General features: G+C 41.4%; 1 protein-coding gene across 1 annotated transcript in view; it reads left to right on the top strand.

The window, feature by feature from the left end:
• The first annotated feature begins 2,777 nt into the window (after nt 1-2,777).
• The window catches only part of SNX31 (sorting nexin 31), a 33,079-nt gene continuing 10,143 nt past the window's right edge, over nt 2,778-25,713 (top strand). The window contains 5 exon segments of the mRNA XM_085561666.1: nt 2,778-2,782; nt 3,377-3,427; nt 12,239-12,362; nt 15,349-15,360; nt 20,498-20,651. Coding sequence (XP_085417792.1) covers nt 2,778-2,782; nt 3,377-3,427; nt 12,239-12,362; nt 15,349-15,360; nt 20,498-20,651 — 346 coding nt within the window.

Here is a 25,713-nt window from a genome sequence, read left to right as displayed (position 1 = left end):
CTTACTTGTGATGGTTTCTTTTGTACAGTGTGCTTTTCATAAGCTTGTCATCTGGAATGCCAAGTTATAGTCCCACTCTATAGTATGTTTTAGTGGATTTTAGAGACTATACCTGTACACTGTCTTCTAAATAATAGAAGTGAAGGGAGGGGGGGGAAGTGTTTGGGTTTTTTTAATAAATTGCTGCTTGATCTGAATCTGGTCTAGTGTACAATAGCACAGAAATAATTCTGTCTTCACTCAGGGCTGATGGGGGTCTTCGAGTCAGTTTGTGTCCCTAAAGGGGTTTGCAGTGAAATGGCCAATGGCACTGAAGTGGGAAGAGGCATCAGTAACACATGAGCTTTTTCATTTGCTACAAAACCATACTGAGGTTGGGAGTTTTGTGGGATTAATGCTTAAATGCTTAATCAAGCTTAAATGTTAAATGCATAAACAAGAGACAGTAAAATCGCTTTTGTTGTAAAACAGCTTTCACTGTGTAAATTAGCAGATACACCGAAGTTTGTCCATCCACAGATGGATTATCCTACAGTTGCTGCCTTGCTTTTTTGTTTTCCCCTTTCTGCAGACCTGTGGAATAAAAAAAGGATATTTTCTACACAGTTTAGCCCATAATTGACTCTATAAGTTGCTTTTTCAAAATCGATAATGCAAAAGGAGAAATGAAGCAGTGAAAGTGGCATGTCCTGCTTTTACAAAGAAGAGGGTAAAACCTGGCTGGCTGGGGTGGGGAAGAGGCACAAAGATCTGTTAGTCATGGAGGAAGGCATGACCAGAAGGCATGACTGGTAGCCACTGCAGTCTGCTAGGTTTCAGTTGCTATATGTAAAGAATACAGATTCTATGGAATTCCAAGAAGGGGTTAGTTTGTTCTGGAAGTCTCTGAAATCTGTGCCGTGGGAATGCCAGTGTTCTCTGATGCAGTTGAAGTCCTTTAGTATGCTTTCTGAAGTCCCCTAAAAGACAGTTCAGGAGCCCCCTTATTTTTCCACTCTTGCAAAGGGGAAAATTTCAGGTTTTCTGTTACAGAATTTGAGAAATAAGCCTAGCATAATGAGGTGAAATTGGTCTGGTGTAAATGGAATCTAATTAAAATGCTTTGCTGTAAAAAGCATTAGGTTAAACTTATGTAATTCTTGCACTCAGTCCTGTCCTGATGGCAGCAGACTGAGATAGTCTTAAGTTTGCAGTCTTGCTGAGGTATGTGACTAGAATTAAGAATTTTTGAAACTGGGTGGTAAATCCTGCAAAAAAGGCAGTTCAAGCAAGATATGTCCATGTGAAGAGGCTGAATGTATAACCTTGATTTTATGTAATGTCAACTATAAAAGCATTTAAACTTTGGAGACAGTTTTAATGACCTAAAATTACTTAGCGCCATAATGGGAGTGCTGAAGAATCTGGTATTAAAGGTTTAATGGAAGATCTAAAGGATATTACAAAAACCTACTTTCAGAATTCTCAGGGCACTAGCAGGAAAGTAAGAGGTCACGTCACTTCTGCTTGTTTTCTAGATAAGTTTTGTGTTCTGTGAGTCTGCTGGAGCTAACCGAACTAATTTTTGTTTTGGAAGAATGAGCAAGTTAATGTCTTGCCAGTGGGGAGCTGAAAAACAAGAACAGGAAGTCTTTGAGTTTCTACAACACTTCTGTAGGTGTTTCGTGCACTAGCATCTGCACCAGCATGAAATACTGGGTAACTTCTATGATGGAAGGAAACAGCAAGGCAATTCCGCTAAGGTGATTGTGACAGCCTAAGAAAACAAAGCCATAGGCTGATTCAGTTTATTTCTTCACAGTCTTGCTTACATAGTAATTTCCTGCTGTATACTACAGATTCCTATTCAATAAAAGTCTTCTATTTAATTTCTAAATCTTAAAGATGGTAAGCAAGGCATTTGTTAGTGCCTCTACCAATGCATCTCTGGAGTACTACTGTAAAACTATGCAGCATGCAGAAAAATCAACTTTTTCAATAGTAGAGAAGTGTTCCTTTGAGTTAATAGGCAGCCTGACTGGCAGGCACTTCCTGCTGCTGCACGTTGCCTCTAGTATGTGTCAGAGGGTTACACTGATCCTCTGCACCCTGCTCAGCCAGTGCTAAGCTGATTTTGCTCGATCCTCTGGCATTTCATTCCTTAAGTCCTTCTGGGTCTTCTGTTCTGACTACAGCAAACACTTCAGAGTTTAGCAGCAGCCAAAAGCCTGCTCGTGAAATGGATGGTGATTTGAATGAATGAATGGTATTCTATTTGCCACCTACTTTCCCAAGCAAGACGTGGTTTTGTGAGCAAAATCAAAGGTTTGGTGAAGAGGTAATCTGGATTGCACACATGCTCTTTGCTCTACTGAAATCTAGGGAATCCAGAGTTCACTGGGTCCAGGGGAGGAGGGGGCAAGGTGCTGGAAATTAAGATGTTCTAGAGTCTGGCAATGTCTTGTTGCCAGTTTGTGCTAATTAGATGTCTACCCTTGAATAAATGGTGTCTTCAGTCCTTGCATCAGTGATTGTGATGGACAACTGGATGTTCAAAGGTAGACACTCGACATTTTGAGTTAGGAGTCTTGGAAAAAAGATTTCCTGAAATCTACATCTAGTAGACATATTCGTGCTTGGGATAACTAAAAAAAATCCAAAACAACATACAAATTGTATTTTTTTACAATACAATCTGTATTTTTTTTTTCTATAGGTTTAGGGGTTGTGGTCCAAACTAATATGCTAGAAAGAGTTGCAGTCCTTGGGACCATAATTTTGTAGTTGTATGTGAGCCCATGCGGTATGATTACCTCACTGAAAGAAAGCTTTTAACTCACTTTTTTTCTACATGACATGGTCAATGAGAAAGAGTAGCTGTATGGAAATGAAAATGCAGCTGGAGGGGCTACAAATCCTTAGAATATTGCATTTGAAGTGATTTCAAATTTGAAACAAAGTTTTCCAGCTACACTAAGAACACAAGGTACACATGTAATTACAACTTGGGCAACAAGAACAAAGAAAGAATATTTTCAAAAAATAATTTGAAATTTAGATTTCTCACTTGTATTGGGATTGAAAGTAATCATTAAGAAAAAAGAATTGACAAACTAGGCCACCATAATGGCCCTTTTGTACATTAAGTACTAAGAGCAGTACATCTGCCAAATGGTCTCCTGTTTCCCATGTCACCTGCTAAGGAAACATCCCTAATCCTTTCCTGTTCCAACTGGCTATAGCTGGCCAGACATCTGTACTTTTTTATATCTCTGAGCACATTTTAAAATATACCACATGATATGTGAGCATTCAAATACCAAAAATGATGCCCTGGGCAGGCTAAATGGCTGTGTCACATTTCAGTAACTGGGACCTTGGGTTACATGTGTTCTAGGCTAAACCTGAAGTCACCCGATGACCTCAAACAGAGATTTCACTTCAAAAGGTGGGCCCCAAGCATATTATGTTGTCATGTCTGTGAATGGAAGCTTACTTAATCCTGTCTCTTACCACTGCTTTGTCTCGGAGAAAAAAGGAGGGGATGGACAGCAATGGCAGAGGATGGGGTCCTCAGGGCTGATGCCAACAGCCTTCCCACTGGGGAGAGGGAGGCCAAGATGGTGCACTTGTTGGAAATTATAAACTTCTAAAGTTTTTTTATGTAATTTTAGTCAGGGCATTGCTCACCTCTGGCCCAGGAAAAAGAGAATAGAAGTTTCTCTTCAAACAACTCTGTTCACCAATGCTGGGTGAGATGAAGCCTGATGAGCTTAACATTTACAGTTTGGGAGTAGCCACAAGATACACAGGAGGTAAATACTAAAACATCACCCTGTGGTGTGGTCAGAGACACCTGGTCTGGGAGAAGATGGATAAGAGAACTACAGAATAAGGACCATCATTCTATTAACATCAAAGGCAAAAGGATCAATAACTAATAGGAGATTGAATTCTAAGAATTGTATAATTTAGGACCAATGAATGAGAATTCCTTCAGGTTTTTATGTATAAATATGTGAAAAGTCTGGTAAAGAACTATGTGTGATGGAGTGATTTTCAGTGCTGAACCCAGGCATATGAGGATGAAATTATTTCTACTGCATATCCTGGTCAAAATAACGTAATGCTAATTCTCTAACACTGAAAAGGTGTTGTTGGAGAGTTTCTGTTTTTCCTGCAGTTTCAGTGATACACTCACCATGCTTCCCTCCAAACCCAGCAGTGACATGTGGGTGGTATAGAACAGCAACAAAGTCACACCATGTCCCTACCCTGCAACCAGGATGCCACCCAGTGTGTCCTGGTATAGTCCAGTTCCCCTCCTACAGTTTTCAGGAACGCAGTTTAGACGGATTGTAGGAATCCCCTGGTCCCCTCTGAGATGAGCAGATGAGAAGAGACCAGCAACCTAGAATGACAAAAGTAGAAAATCCCTGTGACCTAGAGCATAGATCTTTCCTTTGTTTTCCTATACCTCACATTTTCCCATTAAACTCATTCTGCAGGTGCTTAACCTCACAGGTTACAAAAGTGGAGATACGGACTGGCAAAATGTCTTAGGATAAAAACAAGGATACACAGAGCAGCCTTGCTCAGGAGTGGAAGAAAAGCTCTTCCAGGGCTCCTTGGGGTGCGGGGAGCCTCATCTCCCAGGTACACCAGAGCAACTGTGACACCAAGGCTACAAAGTTGGCTTTATAAGAGGATTGTTGTGGGGTGCTTCTGAAGTCACTGGACTGGTTACATTTGGCTGCACAGATGAAAAATAAAAACAAATCAAGTTATCAAACACATTATACAATTTTATTTTACTTACTCTCCTCCATGTAATTCACAATACCCACAGTTAATCCCGTTTCTCAAAAAATACGTATAAGCCTTATTTTACTGGGAAAGGGTTTTCCCCAGGTCATCCAGTCAATCACAGCCTTTACAAAGCAATTTTCTTCCTCTGAAAAGGGCCTTTTTGGTGAAGCTAGCATCACATGCTTACATCAGGCCCGCAGTTGCAGGGCAGGCATTGCAGTGGCATCATTTCCCTGTTAATGAGCTCATTCCACATCTCCAGCAGTGCTGCTTGTCTAAGTCTACAAGAACTTTCACAAGAGAAGACCCAGTCCTGCAATGCCTTTCCCTCAAGGGTGCCAGAAACATGCAAAAGGAAGCTGTGAAAAACAGCAAGAATAAATCACCCTTATTGTCTGGGAATTGGCTATAAATGAAAGTCCCAAGCCAGAGATCAATGTACCACTTTAACTACACTTGACCTCCAGTGAGGTACTTTGTGAAAAAAGGATTTTGTTTTCTTACAAAGCTGCTTTCTCCGGGTGGTCGCTAGTTCATGTTCCTTGAGAAACAGTGAATTACTATCACTTCATAATGAATTACCACTTCGTAGGCTCCTTCCTCGAGCTATTCTGAGCTCCCTCCCTGCTCGGCCCCGGCGCTTCAATGCCCACGTCACCCCGCGGGCTCAGGGCCCGGTCTGAGGGCCAGGCTCGGTCTGAGGGCCGGCACGGTCTCAGGGCCAGGCTCGGTCTGAGGGCTCGGTCTCAGGGCTCGGTCTCAGGGCCGGGCTCGGTCTGAGGGCCAGGCTCGGTCTCAGGGCTCGGTCTCAGGGCTCGGTCTCAGGGCCGGGCTCAGTCTGAGGGCCAGGCTCAGTCTCAGGGCCAGGCTCGGTCTCAGGGCCGGGCTCGGTCTGAGGGCCAGGCTCGGTCTCAGGGCTGGCTCGGTCTCAGGGCCAGGCTCGGTCTCAGGGCCAGGCTCGGTCTCAGGGCTGGCTCAGTCTCAGGGCTCGGTCTGAGGGCCGGGCTCGGTCTCAGGGCCAGGCTCGGTCTCAGGGCTTGGTCTGAGGGCCAGGCTCGGTCTCAGGGCTGGCTCAGTCTCAAGGCCAGGCTCGGTCTCAGGGCTGGCTCAGTCTCAAGGCCAGGCTCGGTCTCAGGGCCAGGCTCAGTCTCAGGGCTGGCTCGGTCTCAGGGCTTGGTCTGAGGGCGCGGTGCTGCCCGGGCCCGGTGTGCGGACGGGCTCCTGCTCCGCGGGCGCGGCTCGGCCGCAGCTCCGAGCAGTGAAGGTGCGCCTGGAGCCACCCCCAGCCCTGCCCTCCCACCTGGCCCTCACACCCGCCTGGCTCTCCCGATGCTGTCCTGTTAGCGGGGCAGAGCGTTGCTTCTGGAGCACACGTTTGCAAGGTGAAATCCAGCAGCGACTGAGGCAAATCTGGAAAAAAAGCCAAGGCTTATGGCAGAAAGGTATGGTAAGCTGGCTAAATGGGAAACACTGGACAAGCAGCAGCAGCTGTTGGCTCCAAGTGCCTCTTTTCCTTGGCCTCTGGGAGAGAGGTGCAGCTGCTCAATTTTGGTCATTAATCCCATTAACAACTCTGGAAAGTTTATGGAGGTTAGTCCAGGCAAATTGCAGAGTTAATTGCAGGAATTTTTTTTTGACAGGCTGTAGGTTAACCAAGTGTTGGATCTTGAATTGCCTAAGTCAATATCTCAGGAGTGACCCTTTCCACACAGTTACAAAACAGCTGGGACACAGACTTGAAGTATATTCAAAGGAACAGTGAGCCTCAGAGAATAATGTATTGCCCCAGGCACCAGAAGTGGATGATTTCAGGGTGAATCTGCCTGTTTATCTCTACTTCTGCTTTGTTCCTTGTTGAGTTGCCTCTGTCCTTTTGCACTCTATCCTTCCTCTGGATTTCTTAGGAAAGTGAAGGAGAGCATATGATGCTGAGTTTTTCTGTGAAAGCAGTGTGTCTGTCAGTCTCCTCTTTGCTAGCCTTCCCTTTGCTCTCTGACTGGCCTTTGCCAGTCCTTGGCTCTGGGTGCACACTATTATCCTTTCTGAGCAGCATAATTTTACCTCACCAGCCCTATTTTAGGGCACTTTTTGGTGAACGCCTATGCTGGTGGCTTAGGTGGGTGCTTCTCTTGGCAATTTCCTGGCTGTGCTCTCAGTTGCAGTGATAGGACCACTCTGAAGCAGTTTTTCAGCCAGTAAACTTGGATGGGTATCAATCCACCTCTCCCAACTCTGTGTGACTGCACAAACAGTTGGAGAAGCACAGTTAAAAGGTAGATGAGTCACAGCAGGGCTGCCATGAGAAGAAATGTTTGCTGAGGTGTGCCTTTGGAGTTGCAGCTCTGCAATTCTGTTCCCTGTGGGACCTCTCACAGTAGTATTTTGCTTTGGTTAATGGAGCATTTTGGATAGCCTATCTGAACTAATAAATCAGCTTATGCATTTGCTTCCATTTTTAAAAGGCCTACTGTTTCTTGCTCAACAGGTTTTAACATCATTAGTGCTCTCAGCAAAATTGTTCCTTCTCTGCATCCCTGGTCACAGAGTTTGCCTCCTGCTGGTCTTTAGAACTTGTTAGCTGATTTTTGTTTTCAGTTCCTTCATTCCTGCTGTTGGTAGCTCCCACACTTGATCTTGAAGTTTACAACTACACTGCTGTCTCTTAATTGCCTTCCCTATTATTCTGTGAGGTTGCTTGTCTATAATTATTACATCCTGTTCTGCTTATTTTGCTTGAAATACTCTGTTAATGTAGAAAAATGCACATGTATGAGAAGCCTTACTCCAGGATAAAGTAATTTTCACCACATGTGACCAGATCATATATCATGATCACAATGTTCCACAGACACAACAATTCTGTGATGCAAAGAATGTAAATTAGAAATAAACTTCCCTCATGGATGTATTTCTGCAAAGCTATAACCTGAGGGTATTTCTTGAATACTACTCTGGAGGGTCTGTCTCTGGCTTCTGTTGGATGAGCTGATGTGGGAAATGCAAGCATAGAGAGCTCCCAAGGCCTCATACAAGCTCAGAGATAGAGATGGATACAGTATTTGACCTAGACCTTGGAGAAGGCTTGGAGCTGTAGAATAGAATAGTGAAGCAGACATGAAATTAGAATAAAGATTTGTAGTTTAAGCAGAAATATGCCTCATGTAAAGAAATAAATATGTTAAGCAAGACAGTAGAAGATTCTAACATTTAACAATAGTACTTGTTGAAGTGTTGGTAAAAAGTAGAAGATACAGCACAAAGTTTCTGTAGAGTTATATGACTGGATAGAAAAAGACACACTGGATAAGAAATTTATAAATTCATTGTAACTGGAATTAGAACACTTCTAATGTGATGGCTTTGAATGTAACAACCTTGCAGTCTCACCCTTCCATGAGACTGACTTTTGCAATAAACTATGTTTTAAATGCCTCTTCAGTCGACCCTGTGTTTCTGCATCCTGAACAAGCTGCTGAACCAGTTGTGCCGCTTTCATGGTAGTAATCTTCAGAGCTCTCCTATTCCACCTCTACAAGCTCCTCTCCTGACTTGTGATGCAAAGGACACATAATTCCTGTTTGTGGCTGTGCCTTAGCTGCCCATTTTCTTTTGCTGTGCATTTTCCTGCTTCCCATCATGTTTTAGTCTGACAGTGCTTCTGTTGTTTGACATTCCCAGTCTCTGCTTCCTTGCTGTCTCCCAGAGCAGTTGTTCTCTTAAAAAGTACAGTCTGAAGGGAGCAGCTGTTCAGAGGCCACTGTGTGGTGATGGAGCATATCATGGTTTGGACACATTGGAGAATGGGGAGGTGCAGATATAGTGACAGTGAGCAGCTTACCTCTTGGTGTCTCACCTCCTAAGGGATTTCTCAGCTTTAAGCTGAGGACACAAGGAAAATCATATAGAGGGAAGTGTGATCAACCAATAATAATATATTAAAAGAGATCTTGCTTAAAGTGAGTTGCTTAGGTAGGCCTGGCAGAAATGCTAAGGAGAGTGGTGCAACTTCAGCCCTTCTCCTCTTCCTCAGACACTTGGCTGTGGATTGACAGAAGGTGCCAGAAAGTCTTGGTATGAGTATTTACAGCCTTCATGTTCCTCTGGGAGAAGGGGTTTTGAATGGACTCTAAGAGAGTCCAGAGGTGGCTCTGTGTTCTCCCCTTTGCCTCTTCCTTTAGGAGCTAGTGCATTTGATTCTTTTACCAATCCAATTTTCTTTTCCTCTTCTGTCTTGATATTTTATTAAGTATTAGCAGTGGGAAGGAGAACTGAAGGTCCAGTCTCCCTTTGCTTGGGATGAATCCGACCCATGTTGGACTGTTTGCACTTGCTGTACTGAGATTTGTGCAGCCATTCTCTGCAAATGACTGTGAACACTTTCAGCTGGAGTGTGGATGGCAGATGGACATGCATTTGAAGGATCTAAGCTTTGGCCCTAGATTTACCCAAGGACTGACAGGGACTTCTCTGTGCTGTTGTCAGGCTCTGTCTTCAGAGTTCTCTGGGGATTGCACACTGACCAGAGCACCCCTAATAGAGCTCTGAGGATTTATTCTGCTTTTGGAGAGGTAAGGCTCTCTTGCAAGACTAAGTTACAGAAGCTTCTAGAGTGGGATCAAGATCATCTGGACAATAGTTTGTGCTTTAAAAATGTCACTGGATTTCCAGGCCCTTCCTGATTTCTGCCTTTGTGATCTTCAGTTCAGTTAAGCAGCTGCTTAACAATTTAGCACTTTTGTTTCTGTTATTCTGTCTGGCTTCGAGCTCTGCGCATCACCAGCATGGCCCTAGTGAAACAGCTGATCTAGATGGCATAGGCAGGACTAACACCAAAGGGGAAACCTAGGGGACTAGACTAAGTAGCAGGTTTGGTCAACTACACTTTGAAACTGGTATCTCCTGCTTAGGAGGGGAAAGATGCAGAAAGATGAAAAAGAAATGGCAACAACTATGGCCTGTGTCTTTACTCCTCTTTTTGAAGAAAATAGCTTTTAGAGCTTAAAATTGTCATATTTAGGGAAGCTACCCTATCAATTTTAGGTGGAAATTTTTTACGAAAACTAAGTACCTCTTCCATCAGGTTAGAACATCCTATATGGGTTTTCAGCACCATACACAAATACACACTTAAAGTTTATGGGCATTTTCCTCTAATTCTTTGGGATGTGAAAAAATATAATTGGTTGCAATAAGTTTCTCTTCTCTTAGCCCAGATCATGAGGACAGAGGATTGCATTTCAAGAAACTTACCCAGCAGCTGGCACAGAGATTAATTAATTATTTTTTTTAAGTAGGCCAAAGTCTCAGTTTGTGTGAGTGATGATAACAGACAGCACCACTTTCTGTAGGTGAGGCATGGCCTGAGCACAGAGGGAAGAGAGAGGACCACCTGGTTGTCAGACTCCTGGCAAATTTTCTTGCTCTGTCTCCTCAGTTTGCCTGCCTGTAGCGCAGAGATAAGTTTTCCCTGGAGGAAAATCATGTATGTGAAGGGCTTTGAAGACAAAAACCACACTCACTACTGCAGTTAGCTTTACATTAAATCAAGGTATGTAGTGTTATCTAACCCTTTTATGCTGTTTGTCTCTGAGCTATTCACACATCATATGTAAAAATTAAGACCTTGCAAATGCTGTTTTGTTGCCAGCATGGGGAAAAGGGAGTTGTAATTCTAAGCTTCACTCCTGGTTTTAGCTAACAAAAAGGAAAGGTATTGCTAGTTCTTGCAGTACTAAACTTTTTTCTTTCATACTTAGTTGCTTGAGTCATGTGAAAGACTTAGGCAGCAAGGGCCAGAGGGGAAAATGTCATCTTTCTCATGATTTAATGACACTAATTGCTGAGTTGAATACTGATGCATAAATTTAATTAGTAGTAATGTCTCAGCATTCTGTAGGGAGTCTCATTTTACTGATCAAATGACACATTGTTTTGATTTAGGTTAAGAAATGTTTCCAGGCAAACTTGCTGTATTTTTCTGTGTTTAGTAATGTGCATTTTGAGAAAGTGAACATAGCTTATCCTTCTCTTGAGAGTGTTTGCCTATAGAAGAAAATGTTTATACTTTCAAGTGACCAAATACTGTCCAAAACTATTGGAGCCATCAATTGTAAAATAGTATAATTGTGATTTCTGGGATTTCCAGGTCTGTTTATAGATGATGTAAGGTTTGTACAGAGGTATTATGTCCATATTAGCCAACTGTAATAGAAGGAGGAACAATCAAACTTTCAGATAATTTGTGTTCATTAAAGATTTTTGGGTTTTGGTTTTTTTGTTTGTTTGGTTGGTTGGTTTTGGTGATTTGTTGTTTGGTTTGGCTTGGTTTGGTTGGGCTTTGTTTCTTTTTTTCCCTTTTCAATATTAGATGATCCAATAACTTTTATTACCTCTCACAGACAAAAGAGTAAAAGCCTCTGAAGTAGCACAAGTCAATGACGGAAGTTACTCATGAAAAGTAGCTCATAAAAAATAGTTCTGTGGGTACAGACAAATAAATCCTGTATGGACATACTGGAAAGAGAAGACATCTGTAATCAGAAATTGTTTGTGTATAAGACCTAGCTGATAAAGGTTAATCCTTAAAGGGCTTAAACCAGGGTGCTCTACCTTCCTTACTGAGATCAGTTAGGGTGTATCTAAAATGGTAAATATTGCAGCCCTGTCCTGGCTGTTGTTTCATCAGGTTTAGAACATCAGGGTATCGTATTTCTCTGATTTCTGAAGCAGATGCCTTTCTGCAGGTTTCCCAAAAGGTAGGAGTGCAGTTGCACACTGAACAGCCTGTAGTCTGTCCATTCTCTGTCCCTCTGGATCAGTGAGTGGAGCCACTCATTCCTGCTGCTCCACAACTGACAGACCTGGCATGGGACCCAGTGTGTAGAAGACAGAGGCAAAAATAACAGGCACTTGGGCAGGTAAAGAGTAATATGAACCTCCTCCCTCCCAAGAAGACCTGTGAGAATTATAGGAAGAGTTTGTAGAAAACTTACATCTCAGTGTGCTGTGTTTTAGGACATGTCTGCAGGATCCCTAGAATGGGTCTTGTGAGTTTCATAGAAGCCAAGAAAAAAGAAAAATCCATTTCAACTACCCAAAAGGACGGGTGTGAAGGAGATGAGCTTAAAGAGGTTTTGTAGCCTCTGGCCTCAGATATTTTGTGCCAAGACTTGCAAAACAGAAACTCAGGGTTAGTCTTTAAAATTGTACCTAGTGATTATTCTAGCTTTTTCACTTGAGTATTCATTTCTTTTAAAGTTACTGGCATTGAGTGACCATGGAGTTACATGGCCAATCTTACTGAGGTCTTGCTTTGGGAGAAAAGCAGCATTCCATGTATTTTGCCTTGCTCATAGCTTCATTAATTTAACAGACTGATAAAGGCAGCTGGGTAGAAATCATGGGATGAATAAAGTAACACTGACTATTTAGTAAAAACTCATGTTTTGAGACACTGGCCATGTTTTTCATCTGTTAGTTACATTTGGTTTCCTCCCTCCCCATATTCCATTTGTTTTTCAGTTACTTTGGATTCAAATATTACAAACAGTAATTTTTTTCATAACTTTTTGAAAGCTACAGCAGGTAAGTTTGAATTTTTCAGTCAAATAATTTGTTATATGAAAGAATTGAAATATTATCCTACCTCCCAGCTTCAAGACTTCCTTTGCTATCTTCCTTTCCTTGTGTTCTTAGAGTATCAGTCTGCCTTGTAAAGCAGTGAATTCCAATGACAGGTTGCTCTCTGTGAAGCCTGGGTGGCAATAATAATAATATTGCTATTGTTTTTTTCTCCATGTACAAACTTGTTTCTCACCTAGAAAGAACTGCATGCTTTGTTTTTATATTCTGTGGCATATCTGATTAATCTTTTCCCTCTAAACAGTTCACAGGGAAGTCTTTGTGAGAGCTCAATAGAAGGATTACACACATTCTTGGACTTTGCAATTGTAAATGCTTTTTGATAGTGTCAGTGATTTGCACTGATGAGTGTATTGATGACTGCTGGGAAAATGTCATGTTCTCTTATCTTGCAATTGTAGTGATGGGCAGAGTCTGGCTTATATTTGGGTTGTTGTAGCCTAGATGACTTTTCAAATCCATTTCAATGTGATCCATGGCATGTATGGTCTTTCTTTGGCAGGCTTGGAGCCTTGATAACTTGTGCTCGTATCTGACTATTGTAAGTTGCCGTACGTCCCTTTTCCATTCCTCCTTTCACGTTGCTGTGGTTCTAATGAGAATAGATGTGTTTTGGAGCAGGTGGGTGCAGTACGACTGACTCCACAGCATTTTTAGGGAGGGGGTGGTGTTTTGGTTTTCTTGGAAGGGTTTGGTGTGCCATGGTAACCTTGCTTGAAGTGAACTGTTCTGGGAAGTGGGTGTGTTTGGAAGGACCAAAGAAGAGCTTTGCATCTCAAGAGCTTTTCACATGTTATGTGTGACTAAGGTATGTAAGGGGAGTTCAGGAGGGCTATAGAAAATGGTATGACTAAGGATTCCTAACAAATTCTAGAAAGGTTTTTCCTGCATATTTTGTAAATAATAAGATACTATTTGTTTACAGTCTCTTAAATTCAGACTGACTGGAGTGCTAAAGACAGTGAATTACTTCTGTTGTAAGAAGCAGTCTTTTTAGTTCTAATCTAATGCCTACTATAGCCCTACAGATAACTCCCAGTAATTACTGCTAAGACTTAATTAGTCTTGATGAGACTGATAACAGGGCTGCTAAAAAAAGTTAAATCCCTCATGAATGCCTGCAATATGCTGTCAAACACTGCCAACTTACTTTTCTTCTACAAAGTTCTGGCAGGAAATATCAGTTCAAAATATCAGTTTCCAGGGTTTAAAGATGTCTTTTGACATGACAACATTGTGGATTTCTCTTAATGTACCAGCAGAAATAATGAATATTAGTCTTTTTCTCTACACCAGGCCCTTTTGATGAGGAGGGGTGACTTGATAAGTACATGTGCAGTACTAGTTTTACAGGTTATGTACACCTGTGTATGCTTATAAAGGTTTGTGATGATTGTGCTACCAAAAGCAGTCAGTTTTTTTGTAGAGGTCAAGATAGGCACAGAATTATTTCTTAAGTATTGGTGCAAGGTCAGCACATCGTCAAGACAAAAAAATGAACCCAAATGCAATCTATTGTATTTTAATAAGCTATGTTTAGGCTTCCTGGTTGGCAAAGACAGTAGTTCTGCAGCTTTATTTGTTTACAATTAAAACTTAAAATGGTTGTGCTTATATAGATGCGGCTTCATAATACAAATGGCAGTAGTGCTTTGTGTGTTCTACTATTATGGTAAAAAACAATCTCCAAATAGCGATCAAATAACTCTGTGAAAGACAAGAGTGCATTAATTGTCATTACCTGTGCACAGTGCCTTTTATTGGTGCAACTGACAGTTGAATAAATACTCATTTTGGCTATTAAAAAATCTCACCCAGCAAACTGTCCTTGTTGTACATGTTCTAGTATTTATTAGCATACTGTTACTTGAGAGATGTTTTATGGCATAGTGACAAAATTTCTCCAACAGTATTGAAATACAGAGTAAAGTTCATTCTTAATGCACCTCTGTGCTTTTCTTTTCTTCCCCATTGCTCAAGATGTTTAGGCATCACTTAGTGTCCTACATGTTTCTCAGGAGGAACAACAGTGAATGCTTCTGTATTACTGATAGTGTTAAAAAAAAGCATTACTAGTGAGTAAAAAGTCATTAAAAATAACAGATTGATTCTGTAACCAGAATCAAAGCTGTTCTGGAAAAGCATGTTCCTTTTCCGGCAACAGCATGGACTGGCCTTGAGTAGTCAGTCTTGGCAACCTGAAACAAGTTAGCACAAACCTGTGCAAGCAACCTGGCAGCTGGGAGAAGAGGCAGAGGGACTGCACTGCAGGTGCTGATGAACGGGAAGCAGTCACTTTTCTGCCACCACAGCAATTTATTGAGCACAGATATGTCTGCAGGTCAAACCAGTGCAGCTTTTATAATAGAAGCCTTCATTTTTAATAGAATGAAGACATGGGAAACTAGAGGTGCATGGACTTGCTATTTTTCCTAAAAATTCTATTGCTGACTTTTTTTCACCTTCATATCTATCTTTCATTATGAGAGAGAAGTCAATACTTACCTAAGAGAGAGTAAGTTAGTACTTACTTAATTTTCTTGCTTTGCCTTAAACAGAAGTATTTCAGTTTCTACATGAAGGGATTTGTATGTGTCATTGACTAATATATACTATGCAAAGAGAAAAATCAAACTCACTTTAAGACTTTTTTGGTCCTTGTCCTGTGTTTCTTCTGAATGGGGTTGTGAAGTGCATGCTGGAGTGGGAGTGCTGTGCAAGGACCATGGCTTTACTGCAGTTGCTTGACAGTATTGAACACGACTCGACTCGTGTGTCTGCACTCAGCATGACACCAACCAGCTGCATCCCCCAACCACATGTAACAGGGCCACCTCTCCAAGCTTGGAACAAGCCCGTGCAGGCTAACCGCCTTTTCAGGTGCCTGATTTTGCCTGGCACCACCTTTTCCCGCTGCAGAGGTTACAGCAGGCATACTCTGCCTGTTGCCCCAGTAATGGGAGGAGTTGTCAGGGGACAGCAGGACACCCAACACAATGGGAGACAGCTTGACAGAATGGATGTTTTGCTCAAAACAAACATTGCTAAAGTATTTACCAACACTATCACATAGTAGAGTTGAACACAGAATTGAATGATCTAACCACTAACACCCCTGCCCTTCCACTCTTCCAGACTCTACAAACTTGAACAGTAACCAGGCTGGAGAGACTGATTCAGTATATCCCTTACTACCTCCAGCTCCTAAAGACAAATGCTGCAGTTCTTGCAAGAAGCCACTAGCAAGAGAAGACCTTGTGACCGTGTTTTATCTTCTACTTTTTCATCAGGAAAAAGACAGTATGAGCAGGTACTTACATCCTTATCAGTCTCATTTTCATGCAACATATCGATATCCTTGAATGTAGCCTGAGATTATGGTTTGCCTGTGTTGGGCATCCATGCAATAATGTGGAGTATTCAGGATGCAGCTGTGAGGACAGCCAGTTATTATGCACTTATGAATAGAATTGAGACACATTTCCTTGAAGCAGCAGAGGTTTGGAGTTGGGAATCTAGGAGGCTGACCTTTTCCAGTCTGTGTTGAACAGCAGCCTCTAACATGAGGAAAAGGATTCAGGTGTTGACAAAAGGACAGATGAAAAGTTGAGTACTTGAGCAAAAACAACAGAGCAGAGCCTGATAACAGGCAAAAAGTAGCATTCTTACGTGGTTCTTTACCAAAGGACTCTGATATAAGATGGTTTTCTTTCTGAAAATCAAGCATGAGGACAAGGATTGAATACCGTAAGAGAGTTGTGGTATGTGTGGTATTGGAAATGTAAGTAAAATGTGACCCAGAAATCTGCAGGTGTAACCAGGATCAAAACTGTTCTGGTCACAAGCTGCATTCCTTTGCTAGAGCCCCTGTCTCTGACCATACCATCTCTGCTCCCCTGACCTTGCATCACACCATTTGAGCAAGCAGTGGAGGAACGCATGTTTAGAACATTCCTCTCTTCTCACTCAGTAACTCACAAATGTGTTTGGATGTGTATGTACACAAACAGAAGACTGAGTATCTAAGATTTTAGCACTGCTCTAAAATGTTATTTGTTCATATAAAACTAGGTTGTGTTTCTTGTTTATTTAATTTCTATTTCAAAAGTGCAGCTGGACAGAGAACTGAATTCCAACTGAATTTCATATGGGAAGTTCCTATACTTTCAGACTTGTATTGTGTGCTGGCCAAGGGAAAAGGTTTCTGGCACAGAAAGGCCTGAATAAAAAGATATCTAGGTACCTTTCTTGCTATATAACATATATATTTTTTGAGATCTGTTTGTTTCTATTTTGGTTTATTATTTGTTTCTGTTTTTCTTTCTTTATGAAATATTTTCTTTTTTTCATCAAATCTAAAACACAAAGAAAATGCCTTACCAGCTCTGTATTATTTTGTATTCCTATGTTAATGATTGAGCTGTGCTTCAAGCTGCTGGGACAGACTAGTGGGTAGTAGACAGCAGTTCTAGATGTTTCAGGAGATTTTACTACAGGTAATAGTAACACTGTTAAGGGGATATTCAAACAATATGAAGGCATAAAATAAAGTGTCCGATTCAAGTTACATTTCCTGAATTCCAGGAGAAAAACTGTCAGAAACACGAATAGTTCTACTGAATATCTACTGTTGCCAAAACGCAAGGTTTCTTTATGTTGGTGCCTGTTTTGAGTAGATAAGACTTTAGTGATCTTTCCAAAACTAAAATAGTTGCTTGGGACAAAATCTGAAATTTTAGTGCAAATTTATTTATTTTAAAGGAATTTTCCATCCATTTTGGAAGTTGTTAGAATTGCCATGTGTGCTTACTGAATGGATCATTGCTGACACTGGTAAATGCTTTTTCTATTGTGTTTGTATTAAACTTATGCTAGATTCTATTGTGTTATTTTAGGGACATGTCTGTATTTGTACTTCTTCATTTAACACTGTCTTCTCCTGCCTTACAGACTGCACTGTTTCCTCCTTTTGTTTCATGTCAGTGATTTTCTTTGGCCTCAACAATACTTCACTGATAAGAGGCTAAACACAAATATTTGTAACACTGAACAATGTTGGGAGTTTCTGGCATGGACAGTTCTGCCTTCTGGGTTAAAAGCAGATGATAAAATGAAGTGGGGGAGGGGAATCCCCAAAAACAGCAGTTTAAGATGATTCTTGTTTTTGATTTGCTGTATCATAACCTTACTAAGTGAATCACAGAATTATGGAATTGTTTGGGTTGGAAAGGACCTTAAAGATCATGTCGTTCCAATCCCCCTGCCATGAGTGGGGACACCTTCTGCTAGACCAGATTGCTGAGAGCCCTGCCCACCCTGTTTTTAAACACTTCCAGGAATGGGGCATCCACTGCTTCTCTTGGCAAGCTGTTACAGTGTCTCAACACACTCACAGTAAAGAATTTCGCCTAATATCTAATCTAAATCCACCCTCAGTTTAAATCCACTCTCCCTTTTTCTATTAATGCATGCCCTTTGAAAACAACAGTAATCAAAAGTTGGAGATAAGTAGTGAATTTGTCCCCAGTGACATGATGTGAAGCTTTGCTTGTAGCTTAATAGAATCAAATAAGATGAAATAACGCCATTTAAAAGACAGCTGCAGAAACTGCTGGTTTAAATGTTAAACAAGCATACTTAATATGACTATTCTGGATGGAACTGAGATTTTATTTCCTCTAACATCCTTCCTTGAAGACTCTCATCTTACTCTGCCTACTAATATGTTGCAAAGTGTTCTTGGAGAACTCAAACTGCTCAGAAGTAGCTTGAAACCTTGAATCATGCTTGTCTTTTTTTTCCCCTCATGATTGCTGAGTAGAGAGGAGGCAATGAGGGTAGTGTGCTGCCAGATGGGGCTCACTCAGAGTGGCAGAAGGGTAACGTGACCACTGTGCTCCCAGCCCTGGGCTGCCACAGTGGATGAAGTGCCCTGTATCCATGTTGTGAAAGCTGCTGGGGTGGCAGTGAGCATCTGGGCAAAGTAGACGCATAAAGTCCTCTGTGTACTTTCCCTGTGGAGGTTTCATCATAAACAGCACACACCCAGAAGTACTTACTCTGGTACTTGAGCCTTTTGAAACCCCCAGCACTGCTGAGTCCCAGGTAGTACACTGCTCTGTAGTGGCCTGCTTGCTCCACATTGAGAGTCAGTAATGAGGGGTGGGCCTTTATCTCATTCTGATGTTTGTATCCCATGTTTGTTCCACACTTCACATATATTTTTATCACACATGAAATGTTTCCTACCAAAATATGTGCACCACAGGTATTTATGAGGAAGCGTCTGCTCCTTCTTATGTGTGGAAAATTGTAAAGGTAGTCAAGAAAGCACAGCAAATGATCCTCTGTGTAAGAGACAGAGGGGCTTTTGTATCTTCACAGAAGCAAAGTAGTGCTTATTTTAATTAAAAAGAACAACTAGACCTATCTTCTGGATAAGAAAGAAATAGATTTGGGAATAAAGATTAAATCCCTAGAAGTACTCAATGCCTTGAGAATGAGTTCTTTTATTCCTTAATAGATGCAAACAGGTGTGTGGGTATGCAGATATGTGAAATACTGGGTGTCAGCAAAATCTTTGAGAAGTCTGTTTATATAAGAAAGATTGTTTTAGTTTGGCTTTCCTCAACTTCTTCCCCACATATAATTCTCCAAACTTTTATAACATGTTCTCAATTTTCAGTTCTTTTTGGGAAACTCCCCAAACCTACGCTTATTGTTTGTACTTATATAGTCTTTCTGAAAAAAATAACTTACCAGTCTGAACTGAGTCAGTTAATTGTAGTTGTGCATCCTAGGATGTTCTCCAGGGTACCCAAGGAGGGTTAATAGAGCACACAGCATAAATGTCAGCTCTGCCACTCTGCTCTTGCTGACCTTGCAGGAGCTGGGAAATGGTCCTATACAAAGACGTCATAAAGACTCTGCAGAAAGATGCCAAGAATACTTGAAACCTAAGGGGTCCCAGGAACCCTCCCATATTTTCTGCCAGGCTAGCAAAGGTGGATACAAGAAACTAAAATTTCATCTTGCATGCAGTTATGTGCAATTCCAGCATTTCCACTGCTGTGATTGTGAAGGGAAGTACCTCTTCTCAATTAACACAAATGCCAGAAGGACCACTACTCTCTTCTGGTACAGGGCAGTCAACAGGATGAGGAGCTGCAGTGGTGAGTTTGTGCCACCTAATCCAGAGGGAATCCCAAGGGTGTTCTCAAACTAGTCCCCATCTTCTGAAATGCGTAACTGACTTCTCATGCAGAGCAAGGCATGCCACTTTCTAAATATGAGCTCAGGAAAGTCTTTTCAGGATATATGAAGTCTTAATATAAAACCAGTGGAGAACACCCCATTCCTTTGCACTACCTCACTGTTAGAAATGTGAACTTTGGCTCTAGACTAACTCTGTCTATCATCAGTTGACAGCCAATGGATCTGGCTTCTGTGCTGTAGTTTTCAAGATTGCAAATCACCCCTTTATTATGTCTGCACATAAGACAGTTCTCTGAGATCACTTATTTGAGACTTGTTTTCTCTTTCAAGTTTCTTTTTTACACCCCCTCTCAATGTGCAGTGGCTTGGACCTTTGGGAACTGCAAAGTATTCCTGTACCAGTGGCTCTGGTCTATTCAGATACTGTAGCCTCATTATTCTCACCAGACATTTTTCCAGGTGTAGGTTTTTCCTTTTGGCAAGATTGTGGCTTTGAAAATTCACCTTCAGTTGTCTATTCACCTCCTCTTTTTGGAGTATCTACTTCCTAGTCTCTACTTTCTAGGAAGCGACTGTGTCATGCCTACAAACACTGAGACACCAGATAGCCTGTGGCACTAAACACCAAAAAGACTCTCCTCTAATTCTTCAGTATCTTCCCATTTGCTGTTCTGCATATTTATTTTTTTGTCATCTGCAAGCTTTAATAGTAGTTTTAGTAACTTTATGTATATAAATGGTAATCTCAATTTTTTATTTTACCTGAATAAATAGGGAATGGAGTATCAGCATCTTCAGAAGGATTTTAGCAATATGGAAAGCAGTAAAACAGTGTTGCATTTCTACGTGACAGGATACATTTAAGATCCAAACCCAGAGAGCCTTTTTGGATGTTTACCTTGCTGATGGCAGCAATATTAGACTTTATATCCAGACATCAGACACTGCAGAAAGAATATTACAGGTAATGGCTTCTAGAATTGTGTTGAAATTTTCCATTGTGGGAAGTAGACAAAAGTTAATATAATTTCAATTAGGAAAGGATAAACCTCTCCATATGAAGACATACAAGTGTATTTTCTGTGGGCTTTGAGGAGTTTATTGTACCAGAGAGCTGGGGGGAATTGCTGGTTTTGCAGATGAGATTTTGAGTCCTTAGAATTGTCCACAATTAACTTCTTAATGTTACATGACTTCTGGTTCTATGGCATTTAGCTGTCAAGTTCAGGTTTCCTTCACATATGACAGAATCAGAAAATTAAGCTGCCTTTGGTTTGGCATAGTGTGGATGAAAGTTCTTGAACACTGGAGTCAGAAATTATCTAAGTCTTCACTTATGTCTTGGCTGTCAGCTGCTGTTAAAACTGCACAACTGATGCATTTTTTCCCCCCTGCATGCTTCTCTTTACTTGTTTTGTGTCCCTTGATGCTTTCTGTGGAACTCTGTGTTTGCAGTATTGGTGCAGCTCTAGTGCTGGCTCTGGAATGTCTGTAACAGCTGTTGCAATACACACAGTAAACAATTGCTAGTTATAATTTGAAACCAGTAGCAACCAAATATTGTTTACACAACTGCTGATTTGTGTTTGAAACGTCCAGCTGAAGTTCCCTTCTTATGCCAGGGGAGGAGGAGCAGCAATGGCACTGCTTATTTTGTGTATTTGCACATTTATGTGTGCACAAGCAGCACTTCTTTGGTTGCCCTCATTTCCTAATCCTAACAGCAATAACAAAGCATGCATCTGTCCAATGGGTGGTGCTCTTTGTCGTGTGATTCTAAAATTTCCTCTCACTGTACAAAAAAGTGTGCACCATGTTTCTGCTGTGCCTTTGCAATCTGAGTTTGTGAAGGTGGTTTTCAACTAGCTGTAGGTATAAGGGAGCTCAACACGTGTTTGCTGTACCCTGTTGAGCAGCTGTGTGTTCATGTTTGCTGTACTCTGTTGCGCTGATGTGTGTTCATCCAGCCTCAGAACTTACACTACCTGTACATAGGAATCATAAACTGGAAAACACAAGGTGACCCCTTGCTGGCTGTCTTCTGCCATGGGGTTTGCACCACCTGAGGCAATGCTGGGACCGGTTCTTCCAGGGGAAGTAAGTATCAGAGTCAGCCTTAGACTCTGCAACGGGGCACTTGTGAGGTGGGACATGCGGAAGGCAAAAAGTGTTGGGGTGTCAGGGAGATAGGAATTCCGATTTGGGGAGAGAAGCAGGTGCTAATAGGGGTGGAAGAAAGAAGGAGACATATTTGGACAAGAAACTTGTATAGGGGCCTTGAGTAAGGAAAGGTTGTTGTAGTATACTTAAAAAAACATTAATAATTTGTGCTTGATAAACTTGTTAGTTTGCAGTGGGTCAAGGTAATTTCTGAGACAGACAGTGGTGTTGTATATTGCTTTGTGTGTCACTTTTATATAGTTTTAACGTTTATGTGACACTGTAAAGAAACAATGACACTTAAAATGCTACAGACACCATTTCTTATTTTGTAGTCTTAAAGATGAATAGGACTTTTGGGAATTATTTCGCCTTTGTCACTGTAAACTGCTACTACATTCTGTATTTTGTGATGGAGGTAGATTTTACAACCCTCACTCCCTAATGTTCTGGTGCTCAGGCAGCATATACCAGTTTGTGCTTTGATCCAAGAAATAAAACCAGTCAAAATCCTACTAAATCTGAGCTCTGTGTTTGCCATTCCTTGGAAATGCCATCTGCTAATGCTTAGTATTGCACTAGCAAGGAATAACACATTAGTCTGTGTCTAGTTTCTTGAAGTAATTTGTGGCATATAGAATAAAAGGTGATAGTCACTTTTTTGTCTTTTGTGTTTGGACATACAAAATTTTCTCCCCATCATATCTGATGTCTGAATTGACTGTGAGACAAGTGATTTTAATGGTCTGCTGCCATCTCTGATAATAGTCCTGATATAAACAAGGATAAGGAAAACCTTGCTAGTGTGTTTTTAAATTTTAACTGGAAACAATTCTTTCCAATCTATATTTAGCTTGATGTCTACTTTTTTCCATGCCCAAAACCATGTCTACTTTTTGAACCCACTGATACAGCTGGAGAAAACCCTTCTGAATTGTGAAGATGAATTTACAATACTGTCACTGTGACACAGAATTTGAAGGGTTTTGGGACTGGCACACTTTGGAAGAAGAGAAACCTGACACTTCCCCTTTTTGCTCAGACAAAGAAAGTCCACCAAAGCATGAGGTTGCACTATCTGCCAGAGTAGCTATGACAGTAGTATTCTCAGAACTGAAGAGATTTCTTACAATTGCCACACCACTTTCCTGAGCAAACTCAGGAGATTATGGTCACTGTGGAATTTAGGAATGCTTCAATGGTACTGCATTCTTTTAGGTTATTTAAACTTAGGCTGTTTAAACTTATGGTTTGATTTTTCAGAACCTAAACCAGAATAAGACAACTCTCCCAGTCAAATTCAGTGGTTAGTTGTTGTATTATTCCCAGCTTTTCAGAAATGGGGCAACTGAGAGGCATTTTAAAAGATTCTATTCCATTATCAGTTTTGATAAAGGGTGAGACATAAGAGATGTAAAATTCAATGCCATTCTATCAGAAGCCAACCCATTTCCTGGTTACAATGCCTTATAAATGTTTTTCAGCCTATTATTTTGCCACACCATGCTGCTAATACAAATCACCTATATTTTTACTCCACATGGTCCCACTACAATGCATCTTTCACCATTCTAATTTTCTAAAATATCTGGCCTTTTTACAAGGCCATAGTTTGAAACTTGATGAAACTTGTTTCTAGTTCAATCTCTCTCTCAACAATGTCATCTTTATTTCATGGCCTTCCTAAGTCAGCACACCTTACCTCAGTGTTTGCATACAGATGTACAAGACTGTGTGAACTTTCTGCAAGATTTTGAGAATTCCTTACAAATACATTTCTCACAGTAAGTGGACTCACCTCTGCCTGATTTTTCTGTCCTCACTCTCCCATTGTGCAGCTGGTCCTGCAAATATTGTCTGCATTTTCTGTTGGTGCTACTTCTGCCCTCTTGCAGAGAAGATGTAGAGAAGCCACAGTAGACTAAAAGAAACCCAAATGTCAAGCCACATAGGGCTTTTCCTCCTTATGTATTATTGATAATGAAAGTTCCACAGAGCACAAGTCTGCTCTTGTCAGAAGCCTTTATAGAGCATCCTACAAGACTGATGTTTTCACTAAAGGGCAGGATGTGTAGATATTTCCTAGAAAAACAAGAGAACTCTATTAGCCTGGAAAAAACCCACAAATCCTATAAAAATATGTATTTGTGATGCTCATGAGTAATGTTAACTCAGAGAACACAGTGCTCACTGTACAACAGAATTTGAGGATTTAGTAGTAAAGATCTGGAATAACACGGCAGACGCCTTGCATTAGGAAATAAATGCATGACAGTAGTAAACAGTCTGTTTTATTACCTTTTTACATTTCTTTGAACCTTAAGAAACTCATCATAAATTCACATGCTGGAATATGAGAGTGGTTATATCTAATTCTAAATGAGCAGTTAAATGGGACATAAGAGAAAATTTTAAAGCAGTTAAGTTACATTAATAGGTATTGAGCACTTCTTCCTTATTCATGCTAATGATTAGTGAAGCTTCTGACTTTCTGTTTTCGAAGATTACATTATGTGAGGGGGGGTCTGTTGAGATAATTTATAAAATATTTTTACCCTATTTTTCTTTCATGATTGTGATGATGAAGCTCTGTCTGGTAAGTTTTACATGGTGCTTAACTTAGCCCCCCCTTGGATTTTTGTTGTTGTTGGCTGCAGTGACTGAATCTGAAATCTGAACAAGGCTTGCATGATCCTGCTAAGGTTAAAAGACCCATCTGGTCTGATAAATTCCCTTGAGCGCTCTCCCCTACATCTTAGAAAGTCTGGTAGTGGGGAACAAAGTCTGCCGAGAGAGTGGTGTAGGGGTAAGACTTTCACATATGAAATATCCCTATGAGTTTACAAGTCACATAGCAACTTTACCACATGGGAACTATTGGGTGTGTATTCTAGGTAGGCATTAAATCAGATGGCCATACGTACATGAAACAGTTCTTAATTTACAGATCACATGCTGAGTTTAACATAGGACAGGAAGCTCTCTTGTTACACTTATAACCAATGTCTCTAGCTTACTTTCCTTTATATCATTATGTGTTTCTTTTCTTAATGGCCAGTAACTGAAGTTTGACCACAGTGTTATTAAGCAAGCTGTAAATCAGGGTTGTGTCTTCATGATCATAAATGTGAAGAGGCTTTTGGATCCTCATTGATTGGCTGATGTCCAGTTTCCCATGTGGGTGGGTGTGTGTGTGAGTCAGGTGCTGCGTACCTGCCCCAGACCCCTGTCCTCAGCCCCGGCTAGCTCTCCTGGGGGGCGAGTAGGGCGAGTGGAAGCACCCTCTGCTGTACCCAGCTGGGCTTTGGAGAGTGCTTTGTGGGTCCTGAGGTCGCTGCTGATTCCAACGGTGAGGAAATGAGGAGAGGCGCTTGTTGGGGGCAAAAATCCGATGTTTATTGAGGTCCTGAGGATCCAACAGCATCGGAGGGGGCCAGCCAACAAGAGCAACTGAGGGGTGCTGGCAACATGTTACATAGGGAGAGGGAGGGGGACCGATCAGACAGTGGAGAAACATATGGAAGTGGCTCTTGTGAGGATTGACATGTGGGGGATCCAGTGAAGGGGAGACAGGGTAGGGGTCCCAGGCCCTCATCCAATCACTTGGTGCCCTGGATGGAAGTTTCCAGAGGTAGGGGAAGGGGCACCGAGTGACAGACAAGGCACTTAGGAGGGGGCAGGGGACTGACTTGGCACCTTCCAGGGAAACCGACACTTGGGGAAAGGCGGGAAAACTCAGGGAGAAACCAATACAGTATGGGGGTACACTGGAACAAACCATGACAGAATAAAGGTGTAATTAAACGTATGAAACCACAACTCCACAGGCAGGATCCAGGCCTGTGACTGGGATAGGCTCAGGCCACATCAGGACAGTGAATGGTCTTTGCTGTTGACTGGAGCATTGCA

Source organism: Lonchura striata, chromosome 2 (genome assembly GCF_050655825.1).
Source record: "Lonchura striata isolate lonStrDom1 chromosome 2, ASM5065582v1, whole genome shotgun sequence".
In the NCBI taxonomy this organism is placed as follows: Eukaryota; Metazoa; Chordata; class Aves; order Passeriformes; family Estrildidae; genus Lonchura; species Lonchura striata.
The sequence above is the reverse complement of the archived record's forward strand: the minus strand, read 5'-3'. Positions and strand labels throughout refer to the sequence as shown.